The 12,827-nt window shown below is 44.1% G+C and overlaps 1 protein-coding gene across 2 annotated transcripts in view; it reads right to left on the bottom strand.

Moving 5' to 3' along the window:
- The window catches only part of GALNT9 (polypeptide N-acetylgalactosaminyltransferase 9), a 260,712-nt gene that overhangs the window by 122,805 nt on the left and 125,080 nt on the right, over positions 1-12,827 (bottom strand). The window contains exons 1-2 of one of the 2 annotated variants that reach the window (XM_038763870.1): positions 8,729-8,779; positions 7,540-7,737 (exon numbers count right to left, since the gene is read on the bottom strand). In XM_038763870.1, coding sequence (XP_038619798.1) covers positions 7,540-7,737; positions 8,729-8,778 — 248 coding nt within the window. In that variant the 5' untranslated portion in view covers position 8,779. Of the gene's footprint in view, positions 1-7,539; positions 7,738-8,728; positions 8,780-12,827 lie in introns of those variants that run through there. The other variant, XM_038763871.1, reaches the window with a different exon arrangement.

Below are 12,827 nucleotides of genomic sequence, written 5' to 3'. Positions count from 1 at the left end.
ACAAGCAGCAGAGCCTTCTGACTCCCAGGACCTTGATCTATCCACTAAGCCATGCTGCTTTATCATCATCATTTTGTATCTACCTCAGCGCTAATTAGAGTGCTTGGCACATAGTAAGCACTTAATAAATACAATAATTAGAAATTTTTAATTATTATTATTTTGGGTAAGGTAACCTTGCAGTTAGTTCCACATCCACTCACCAGCGGTCAGTCATAGTGCATGATGAGCCATCAGCAAAGAATGCTGATTTCTGTGTTGTGTTCAGGTCACACAACCTTAAAGTTGGCCATAAGCAGAGTTTAAATTCCTTCTAGAGTATCTGTTAAGAAGTGTCCTCGCCACTGTTCATATGGCTCCCGATATGACCTTGTGAGTCAAACGGTTTAGGAGAGAATGTACCTATAACACACAACAGCAACGGAAAATATCTGGGAAGCATCCATACTACAAAATGATTCTTTGGCTTTTGGCAGGCCTGGAGATTTTAAAGTGGTTGATGGATCGATAAAACCATAAACAGAAAGGATTCTGAGTAGTCAATCCGTGGAAGTGACTCCAGGGTACATACATCAGTCTGCCACCTTCCTGTGTACTGACGGGTCAGGTCACCTAGCCAGGTGGGTCAAAACACTGGTCTTGCTTTAGCCTCTGGAGAGCATGAACACAGGTTTTGTTTTTTTTTTTTTCTACATATAATGGTAGACCCTGTTTCATTCAAGGCACTGGCTCTCATCCATTTGTTCTCTTAAAATACTGAGCCTGATGGTGGTGTCACCATTTTTCCTGGCCATTAACTGGTGATTGGACCACAATGGTCAATCAAGAGGAAGCTGACAGTGCCATTAATCTTGGTCCCAAGGCTGAATCCTTCTAGACTCTAAGCTACTTGTGGACTGGAAACACTTCTAACAAAATCCATTATATTGTACTCTCCCAAGCCCTTAGCATAGTGCTCTTCACACAATAAGTGCTCAATAAATAAAGCAGCATGGCATAGTGGATAGAGCAGGGGCCTGGGAGTTCATTCATTCATTCAGTTGTATTTATTGAGCACTTACTGTGTGCAGAGCACTGTACTAAACACTCGGGAAGTACAAATCGGCAACATATAGAGATGGCCCCAGTGGGCTCACAGTCTAGAAGGGGGAGACAGACAACAAAACAAAACAAGTAGACAGGTGTCAATAGTCAGAAGGTCAGGGGTTTTAATCCCGGCTCTGCCACTTGTCCACTGTGTGACCTTGGGCAAGTCGCTTCACTTCTCTGTGCCTCAATAACCTCATCTGAAAAATGGGGATTAAGACTATAAACCCCACCTGGGACCCCCTGAAAACTCTGTACCTCCCCTAGCACTTAGAACAGTGCTTGGCACATAGTAAGTGCTTAATAAATGCCATCATTATTATTATTACTATACAACTGCAGCCGGAGCAGTAGGAGGGGCTTAATAAAAATAAGAATAATGATGATGGTATTTGTTAAGCACTTTGTACATGTCAGGCACTGTTCCGAGCTCTGGGGGAGATACAAGGTAATTAGGTTGTCCCACATGGGGCTCATAGTCTTAATCCCCATTTTACAGATGAGGTAAATGAGGCACAGAGATATTAAGCGACTTGCTCAAGGTCACAAAGCTGATAAGTGGCAGAGCCAGGATTAGAACCCTCAACCTCTGACTCCCAAGCCCGGGCTATCTGATGTGCAGTGTTAGCACATGGTGAGCACTTAACAAATGCCATAATTATTATTAAAATAGAATGGGATTGAAGGATCAGAGGTCTCTGTGGGGGAAGAGCACAGATTTGTGGGGAGGAGGTGTTTGGGAGAGAAGGCAGGTCAGGAGGTTGTGGTCTGATAGAGGGATTTTAGATTTGGTCAGGCTGGAGATAGAGATCAGTTTTGATCTTTTTGTTGCTGGTTTCCTGTATGATTAGAAATGATGAGATTGAGTGTGTGTCCAAGTTAGTGAGTCAGGGAGCTGAGGTGGAGCAGGAGGTCATTGGAGTAAAGGAGTAATAGAAAGCAGGCAATGGAAAGGTCATCAGGAACATCTATGTGGATAATGAAGCCACCAAGGATCAATATAGGGATGGAGAAAGAGAGAAGGAATGTGAGAGAGGGATCAAAAGGGCAAGGGATGTTTGGAGATTCTACTCCAATCAAACATATTTATGGAATTCATTCAATCGTATTTATTGTGTGCTTTTTGTGTGCAGAGCACTGGACTAAGCGCTTGGGAAGTAAAAGTCAGCAACATATAGAGACGGTCCCTACCCAACAAGGGGCTCACTGTCTAGAAGTGGGGCTCACAGTCTAGAAGGGGAGCTCACAATACTGAGTGCACTGCACTGTACTAAGCATTTTCCCACTCCACATCTCCTTTCTGTGGTCCAGTCTACACAAATTAGACATCTGAAGTTTGTTCCTTTCAGTCAGAGACAGACTGATTTAAAGTTTGGGCATAGAAATAAAGCAATGAGATCAGATGCACCAGTCTTTGAGGTTCGGAATAGGAATAACCAGAAGAGAGTGGTATTTCCCTTCAGAGACTATCATTTGCAGGATTTCTTGCACACGTCACCCAATACTGAAGTAACTCCAATGAACAGTCGAAAAGAAGGATTTGGGGTTGAGTTATGAGGGATAATAATAATAATAATAGTAATAATAATGGCATTTATTAAGCGCTTACTATGTGCAAGGCACTGTTCTGAGCACTGGGGAGGTTACAAGGTGATCAGATTGTCCCACGGGGAGCTCACAGTCTTAATCCCCATTTTACAGATGAGGTAACTGAGACACAGAGAAGTTAAGTGACTTGTCCAAAGTCACACAGCTGACAATTGGTAGAGCCGGAATTTGAACCCATGACCTCTGACTCCAAATCCCATGGTCTTTCCATTGAGCCACACTGCACTTCTTGAGGGATGACAGAGGACAGATCATGGACTGCTGCTGCCTGGATTGTTTTTCTTCAAAGACGTTCAGACCATGTTTTTCCATTCCTCAATAACCTCCAGTGGTTGCCCATCCACCTCCACATCAAACAGAAACTCCTTAGCTTTGGATTTAAAGCACTCAGTCACCTTGCCCTCTCTACTTCACTTCGTTCCTCTCCTACAACCCAGTCTGCACACTTCACTCCTGTAATGCTACCCTACTTACTGGACCTCAATCTCATCTATCTTGCAGCTGACCTCTTGCCTATGTCCTGCATCCATCTTCATATCCAAACAGACAATTGCTCTCCCCACTTTCAAAACCTTAGTGAAGGCAGATCTCTTCCAACAGGCCTTCCCTAACTAAGCCCTCTTTTCTTTTTCTTCCACTCACTTCTGTATCACCATGACTTGCTCCCTTTATTCATCCCCACTCCCAGCCCCTCAGCCCTTATGTACAAATCTGTAATTTATTTCTAGTAATGTCTGACTCCCCCTTTAGACGGTAAACTTATTGTGGGCAGGGAATGTGTGCACTGTATTCTTACATGTATTCCCCAGCTGCTCTGCTTACAGTCAGTGCTCAATAAATAAAATTGATTGATTCTCTTCCTGGGCCTGTCCTCAAATTCCATGCATTTCTGGGGATGATACTAGATGGAAATAGGACGAGATGACACTTCGAGGCATTTCCTTTAGGGATTTTTCTTCCTTTAGGTCTAGAGGACAGCCCGGGGTGGACATCTTAGGTTCAAATAAACTTGAACCCCCAAGTCAAGAGCCATTCAATCAATCAATGGTATTCACTGAGTGCCCACTGTGTGCTGAATATTATTCTAAGCCACTGGGAGAGTACAATATAACACAGTTGGTAGACATGCTCCCTTCCCACAAGGACTGAGTGAGCCATTCTTGCTCACTTAACAGATTTTAATAATGGTGTTATTTATTAAGCACTTACTATGTGGCAATCACTGTTCTAACCCCTAGAATAGATATAAGATGATGAGATCTCTGTCTAGCATGGGGCTTTCCAGACCAGTAGGTTCACATGAGCCTTGGAAGACTGCAGAATCCTCAACCCAGATCAACCCCTGCACCTACAGGCCCAGAGCAACCTATCATCACTCAAATGCATGGAACAAATTTTTCCTTTTAAAAAGTTCAAACCTTTGAGTTTTTCCCATTTTTTCTCATACTTCAGGGCATAATGAGTGGTAAGAAAGCTTCCTGAAGTAAATCTTCCAGTTTCAGCCTCTTCTGACACAAAATAATTGTCCCCAGTATGTGCTCAAAATAATAAAATGGTTCCTTTTAGAAGGCATTTGGAGTTTTCTCTTTCTTGCTGATCCCCCCCAGGATAATGCTGTGCATATCTGCTTGAGGTGAGGAGGAGGAGAAAAGAATAGACTCGATTTCCCAAACAAAAACTTCAAGGATGCATTTGCTGATCTTTCTTTTAAGAATTCGTTATTCCTGGAAATACAAACACCGATCCCCCAGGCCTGGAGAAAAACAAAAAAGCGACACCCACCACTGTTTGTCAGGCAATGTCAGTGAGAGGAAGGCTTTGTTTGGGAGAGCAGCCTTTCCTAGTGATTACCTTCCTAATTATGCAGGTCTGCAAAGAATGGGGCAGCCACAAGTGACTGGCTGTCCTGATAGGGGATTAATCATGTAGGGCTTTTTCCGTGAGGTTGAAATGTCTTTCTATGAAGTTGAGTTGTCTTGAGGTCACACAATACTTGGGACTGTACCTACGCCAGCAAATCCAGATGGGCAAGGCTTTGGAGGAGCTGCAATAGGGTGGCACACATTCAAGAAGACGGAGGCAAAAGTGTGGACTTCCAACAACGAAGGTTGAAAGGAGGATCTGAGAAGGCACTGAGGGCTAAGTGTTTCCTGATTATGTCCTAGTCAGGCCTGAGAGGACCCAAAGGTGAGAACAATCTGGTGATCTTTTCCATTCACACTAGCATTTATTGTCTCTAAAAAGAAGCAGAGGACTTGGTTTCCTATTTAAAGTCCAATTAATAATAATAATAATAATGGCATTTATTAAGCGCTTACTATGTGCAAAGCACTATTCTAAGCTCTGGGGAGGTTGCAAGGTCATCAGGTTGTCCCACGTGGGGCTAACAGTCTTCAGCCCCATTTTACAGATGAGGTAACTGAGGCCCAGAGAAGTGAAGTGACTTACGCAAAGTCACTTAGACTTTACAGTCAATTAGAAAGGAAGGGGTGGAAGTAGCACTTCCAAGGCTAAATTGATTAATCATAATTGTTATTCCCAAACCTGGAAAACAAAAGTGGCCATAGATGTTTGTGGCCAAGGAAGTGAATCAGATGGTATCAACAGAATTTCAGGTATTGACAGACATTGGTGATGTAATCAATGAGAATGTTTCCCCTCCTGTTGGTGGCTACAGTTCCTGTGAAGGGATGCAGGATCCTGAGAGATTTTCACTCCTCAACTTGCTCCTTTTAAGAGGCAGCTTCTGAAGAAGTTTAAACTGCTCCTGAGGTGGAGGGCACTCTTGCAGGAACTGTTCTCATTGCCACTCACCAAGTCCCAAGGGTTACTGCATGGAGGCCTTGCATGGAAGAGAGAACTCTTCATTTCCCTCTCAAATGCTTCCATCCTGACCAAGCTTCTGGTTCCTGGAACTCTGGATGCTCCCTAATGGAGCAAGGACCTCATTTCCAGCTGTTTGACATTTGAACAGCCAGTATAAAGCAACGTCACCACGTCAGTTTTGTTACCGATTTGGGATTGTGAAGTGGATTCAGAATAAGACAAATAACTGTTAAAGCAGCCAATGAGCCTTCAGGGGCTTACCAGTCCATTTTTCTGACATAATGAGTTTATATCAACTTTTTATTGAAAAGTCAATGCAGCTTCAGGAAATCCACCCACTCCCCATTCACTCGCCTGTCTTGACAACAGAAGCCAGTCTTCGCTGAGAACCTTGAAGTCATAAGTGTTGCTGGGGACAGGCAGAACTTGATATCTGGACCCCGCCATTAGGCTGGCCTTGTGAACAGGAGAAATCTTGCTTTGACTTTGGTTCCTGTGCTGCATCTACTGTGCCTATTTTTCACATCTCCCTGAAATCAGGGCAAGAGGAGGTCAAACTTGGTCTTTTCGCAGAGTAACTGGTCTTTTCTGAGAAGACTGATGAGCAATAATAATAGTAATGATGGTATTTGTTAAGCACTTACTATATGCCAGCACTGCATTAAGCACTGGGATGGATACAGCAAATCTACTAGGGCACAATCCCTGTGGCACATGGGGCCTCACAGTCTCAATCCCCATTTTACAGATCAGGTAACTGAGGCCCAGAGTAGTGAAGTGACTTGTCCAAGGTCACACAGCAGACAAGTGATGGCACTGGGACTAGAAGCCATGACCTTCTGGCTCCCAGGCCTGGGCTCTAGCCACTATACCATGTTGCTTCCCCAAGGCACCCAAGCACACCCAGGCACATCCAAAGTTTAAACCTGTGAAAGCCTCTGGAAGTTACTGAAGGAGAAATACATGTGTTCATGCACAGAACACACACTTCCTTGAGTCATGTTCTTCTCAAGTGGTTAATGCAGTGCATTACAGCCAATGGACACTAAGTAAGTACTATTACTACTACACAATTACATGAGCGAGCACCTTCATGCATTGCATTTCATAACAGTTCATCATCAGGACTACTTCCTGATCCAAATCTCACTAGCTGCCTTGATTCAACTAAGAAACAGAGCTGGAGGGGCATGTTTACAGGGAAATACATGCAAGGGACCTTTCTTTGGAGCCTGGATTACAGTAGTAGAGCTAAATAAAAGATGGGGCAAGTATCTGGATAACTGAAGCAGAAATGACCTCTTTTCTTCCAGATGACTGGACCATTTTCATCCTGGCTTTGCAGGGTCAGATTTGGCCCAAGAGGAAATACAAGATGTGATGGAGGGGAAGTAAGAGTGAAAAGTCATCCCCCAGGTCAGTCAGTCATATTTATTGAATGCTTACTGTGGACAGAGCACTGTATTAAGCGCTTGGAAGAGTACAATATAACAATGTAACAGACACATTCCCTGCCCACACAGGCTCACCCGGACTGGGAGACATCATTGCCTGAGGGGCTGTTGTCCCTTTCAGATAGGGAACACAAAGTGCTACAATGTGGAGACCCCAAATCATCTACATTTAAAGTTAATTTTGAGACATTTTCTTCTTCAGGGAGGGGGAAAAGCAGTACTCCTTCAGAAACAATCCCAGATCATTTACCTTACATTTAGAAAAACCCAACTGAAGCCCTTCTTCTTCTGCTGGATCTACCAAAGACAGACAACAGTCTGTCTCACATGGAGCTCACAGTCTAACTAAGAATGAGAAGAGAGAGAGAGAGAATCCCCATTTTACAGATGAGGAAACAGGAACAGTGAAATCAACTGACTTGCCCAAGATCACCAGGCAGGCTAATCTCAGACCCAGGATTAGAACCCAGGTCTTCCAATTCCCACATTGGGCCTTTTCCCCTGGGCCACACTACCCCTGAAATGGTAATCTGTTCATCTGACATGATCAAGATCTCAGACTCACCTGATTGGTGCTGATTCATCCCCTTTGTCCAGCCAGTCCTGGGGCGGAATGATATACATACACCAGAGTCCCCAGTTATAGCCATGAGCCGCGTTGGCATACTGTTGTACCTCGAAAGTGTTGTATTTGATATTGTCAATGGCCGGTAAGATGATTCTCCTTCGATCCTCTTTAATCCGGGTAAGGGCTGGCTCTACCCTGAAAATGACAATAGCAAGAGGGAGCATGCAGTGAGAATGAGAATGCAATGAGAAGAGAGCAAATGAGCCCTGATTCTTAATAACTGTGGTACTTCTTAAGTGCTCATTAGTAGATTCATGATAATCAGGCCAGATAGAGTTCCAAACAGGGTTACTAGTCTAAGTTAAGATTCTTGTAAAGCTGGGTTCCCTTGACAGGAATCTCCAGAGCCATTGATGGCCTAGCTGAGATTCTGGGTGGCTTTCACTACTCTTTCCTCTTCTCCTAATTTTGGGGTGTCTTCACCTCTCTTTGGCACAATTTGGACAGAGGGGCCCTATACACATGATAGGTGGTAGAGAAGACAATAAGACAAAGTTAATGTCAAGATAGCTGCAGAATCAAGCCGGTGGAACGTGGACTGTGTCCAACCTGATTAGCTTGTATCTATCCCAGCACTTAGTATAGTACCTGGCACAAGTAAATGCTTAAAAAATACCATTAAAAAAGAAATCAATTGTGGACAATGCAAATTTCCTGAAAACAGCATGTAAATAGGATGAAGATGTAGAGATGGCCTTCCTTAACTAATAACAACAATAAGTGTGGTATTTGTTAAGTACTTACTATGTGCCAAGCACTGTTCTAAGCACTGAAGTAGATACAAGGTAATCAGATTGGACACAGCCTTTCTCCCACATAGGGCTCACAGTCTTAATCCCCACTTTACAGATGAGGTGACTGAGACACAGAGAAGTGAAATGACTTGCCCAAGGTTGCACAGCAGACATGTGATGATGGAGTTAGGATTAGAACCCAGGTCCTCTGACTCCCAAACCCATGCTCTTTCCATTAGGCAATGCCGCTTCCCAATTATCTCAGTTCCCTGAATGTGGACCTCAGATATATCCTTGTGGGGCCACTGTGGGTGGAAATAGATGTAGACTCTCTATGCCACAGCAATTGAGTAGGAAGAGAAAGTACTGGAAAGCCTATTCAAATGACTTACCATGACTCACTCTTCCACCCTTCAAATGATGAGGTCTTGGCTATAGGCATTTAACCTAAACTGGCCACTTCACATAAGTCAGCAAAAGGTTCCCAGCAATAGGAATGGACAGAAGAAATCTCTTCCCAGAGTAAGGCTTGAGAGTTGCTCTTTAATATTCAGGAACACCAGGTGGTTCTCATAGCATTAGGCTCTGAAACCGTATCCTCCTGGGGAGGGATTAAGTGACAACTTTCTTCAGGTGTTTGGAGAGTCTGAAGATGAGGAGCCTGTTTCCAAGACAGTCTTTTCATTACCAAAAGATGCTTTTAAATATTCTGGCTCAGTTTTGATGTTTTCATTGCTGGTTTTCTGTGTGACAGGCAGCTTGGTGGGAAGTAATGATTTGTTAAAAATCACAATACTCCTTTTGGAAGAAGAGGGCACTCAACAACGAGCTATAATAATAATAATGATGGCATTTATTAAGCATTTACTATGTGCAAAGCACTGTTCTAAGTGCTGGGGAGGTTACAAGGTGATCAGGTTGTCCCACATGGGGCTAGTCTTAATCCCCATTGTACAGATGAGGTAACTGAGGCACAGAGATGTGAAGTGACTTGCCCAAAGTCACACAGCTGACAATTGGTAGAACAGGGATTTGAACCCCTGACCTCTAACTCCAAAGCCTGTGCTCTTTCCACTGAGCCACACTGCTTCTGTGATATGGTTATACAGATGATACAGCTATGCTGATACAGGTGATAAGACTGAATATGATTGCTCCCTTTCTTGCTGCAAAAGGCCCCAGCAAGTAGCTGATTAGAGGTATAGAAAGACTGGATCAAGGGATTGGGCTTTGAGATAGTCTGCCACAGGGAAAGGAGAAAGGTTTAGTACTATTTCAATGTCCGGGAGCAGTACAGAGACTGAGAAGAGATGGAGCTAAAATTGGACCAAATTCAGGGGAAGCCACCCTAGGGATTTTCTTTCAGTGCTCAGGATAAAGGGCTGCGAAATGTATATCTGGCTACATTGATACTACTGGGGCCCTAGACCTTAATAAATTGAAATGCTGCTAACTATGGCAGAGTCTGTCATGTGGATGGGTAACAGCAGCTTACCCAAATGGTGGGCAGAGGTGGACAACCTTTAAACAAGAAGGGAGCAAGAAATGTGATAAAGACACAGGGAAGAATCAGCTTTGGTCTCCTAGCAGATCTGAGAATTGCTGAGATAACCCTATGACAGACAATCTAGCTTGGAGGCACAGCAGAAGGATATCCAGAAGATCGTGAAAACAGGAGGTAGAATAAAATGCAAATACACATTTAAAGGTGACTGTGTGAGTGTGGATGGGACTGTTGGTCAGAGAAGCAGCATTGCCTAGTGGCAAGAGCACAGTTTTAGGAGTCAGAGGATGTGAGTTCTAATCCTGGCTCTGCCATTTGTCTGCTGTGTGAACTTGGGCAAATCACTAACTTCTCTGTGCTTGTTACCTCATCTGTAAAATGGGGATTAAGACTGTGAGCCCCACGTGGGACAGCCTGATTACCTTTTATCTATCCCAGTGCTTAGAACAGTGCTCAGCCTGTAGTAAGTGCTTAACAAATATCATACTTATTATTATCATTAGTCAGGCATTGGCCTCTGTTTGATACTATGCTTTCTCACACACCCTACTGTCCTTGTTTTTTTTTTTTTTGTTGTCTGCATTTTTATTGTTGCATCTTTCCTTATGTGTCCGTTGCAACCTATCCCCCACTTATTCAGAGAATGTGAGCCCCCTGGAAGCCAAGAACTGCAGTTCCCCTTAATTCTCACCAGTTCATTCATTCATTATTCAATAAACAGCATTCACTGAGCACTTACTGTGTGCAGAGGACCGTACTAAGTGCTTGGGAGAGTACAATAAAATAGTGAACACCTTCCCTGCCCACAGTGAGTTTACAGTCTTGAGGGGAAGACAGTCATTAATATAAACAAATTAATTTCAGATATGTGCCTAAGCGTTGAGGGGCTGGAAGGGGTGGATGAATAAAGAGAGCAAGTCAGGGCAATGCAGAAGGGAGAGGGGAAGAGCAAAGGAGGGCTTAGGGAAGGCTGCTTGGAGGAGATGTGCTTTTGATAAGGCTTTGAAGGGGGATAAAGTAATTGTCTGTTGGATTTGAGGAGGGAGGGTGTTCCATGCCCGAGTCAGGACATGGGTGAGAGGTTGGAGGCAAGATAGACAAGATGGAGGTATAGTGAGAAGGTTAGTATTTAGAGTGCAAATGTGCTGGTTGGGTTGTAGTAAGAAAGTAGGAGTTGGGGCCAAAGTACTTTTTCCCCAGAAATGAGTCTGGTGCTTTGCTTACAGGGAGACATTTCATAGATACTACTACAGCAACATCTGTGAACTAGAAGGTTCAAGCATTTTCCCATTCCTTTCTCCCCAATCTGCTCATTGTCCCAAACCAGAAAAACTGCTCCATGTTCCTCCTGATGCACAGAGTGTACCTATATTGATGGACAGGGAACATCTGTGAGCCGCCCTGGCTGCTGGCTGGCTTTGTACTTCATTAAACAGAAAGCCAATTCATAAGGTCTTTGGACTGGGCTGACTCACATTTGCATGGAGTCAATGAGGTCTGGCAAATCAGAATAAGTAGCAGCTCCTGCTATTTATCCAAGATGAAAGCAATAAGATTAGTGGTGTCTGAAGGACGGTGGGGCTTTGGGAGGGCTGACTGGCAGATCCCAGTATGTCCTGTAAAGGCAGGTTGCAATGCAAACTACAAATTATTGGGGTAGGGAGGATGGGGGTCTTTGCATATGAGATTCTGTTTCCCGTGGGGGAAAGGCTCCAGGAAACCCAGAGCCAGGATGTAGGGTCAACGCAGCCCACACCTCTCTCCTCTCCTCCCATTGAGCTTGTACCACCCCGATGATACTGATAACCACTCCAGCAGGGAAGCTGTATCTTCCCTGCTCCATCTAACTGTGAACTGAAGGATTTGAGGGCAGGAATCACAGGTGTAAGTGTCACCTAATAGTTTGGTGGAAAAGTGGCTCTTCCCTCTCTGTGTTGCCTGGCCGAGATCAAATGGCACTTAGCTGTCACATAAGGGCCCCTGCGGCCCAATCCCGGGGGAATCTGGGGCTCCTGCTGTCAAACTGCATCTGAAGACCTTTTCAAAGCATCAGTTTTCAAACCAGAAGCAGGAGTTTTAGTGCTCCTGGGTTCCTGCAGCCTGATTGGTAGAGACCCTTGGCCCCAGATGGAAGAAGGACATGCTCAACACCATTTGTTACTGGATGTTCTGAGGAAGGCAGTGATGCCTCAGGGAAAATTCACTGGATTTGGAGTCAGGCGACCAGGTTCAAGTCCCAGCTCTGCGAGACCTGCTGTGCGGCCTTGGGTAAACACTGAACTGCTCTGGGCCTCAGTTTCCTTCCTGTAAAATGGGAATAAGAGAGATTGTGAATTCCGTGTAGGACAGGGGTTGTGTTGTTCTCAATAACTGTGTATCTAACCCAGGCCTTAGCCCATAATGAGCACTTAACAAATGACTGTTAATAACACTGGGTCAAAGCCCGCTTCAAATCCCACCGCTTCCAACTCACCTTTGATTATTTCACAGCACATTAAGCTATATATATATATGTATGTATGTATAAATCCATCGGTACTCTCCAGCACTTAAATGTGAATCTATACCCATCCTCACCACATATATAGTGCACATTAATTTGATTGTACATTGTTATTTGTTTTGATTACTTTGTTCATAAATGTTTATATGTGTATATCTCCCTTTAGAGTGCAAACACTTTGTGGGCAGGGAGCATGACACTTGATTGTTTTTTATTCTCAGACCCTTGGTACCATGCATTACACCCAGGTGGTGCACAATAAATATTGTTATTATGATCGTTCTATCCATCCCGGTGTTCTGTCACTGACAAGGGACATAGGATGCTTGAATAAAAGGTGTCATCTCTTTCCTCAGAGGATGAGATGGACAATTAGTGGATATAGCACTGGCCTGGGAGCCAGAAGATCATGGGTTCTAATTCCAGCTCCGCCACTTATCTGCCGTGTGACCTTGCCCAAGTCACTTCTCTTCTCTGGGCCTCA

The sequence above is a fragment of the Tachyglossus aculeatus genome, chromosome 21 (assembly GCF_015852505.1).
Source record: "Tachyglossus aculeatus isolate mTacAcu1 chromosome 21, mTacAcu1.pri, whole genome shotgun sequence".
Classification (NCBI taxonomy): domain Eukaryota; kingdom Metazoa; phylum Chordata; class Mammalia; order Monotremata; family Tachyglossidae; genus Tachyglossus; species Tachyglossus aculeatus.
The sequence above is the reverse complement of the archived record's forward strand: the minus strand, read 5'-3'. Positions and strand labels throughout refer to the sequence as shown.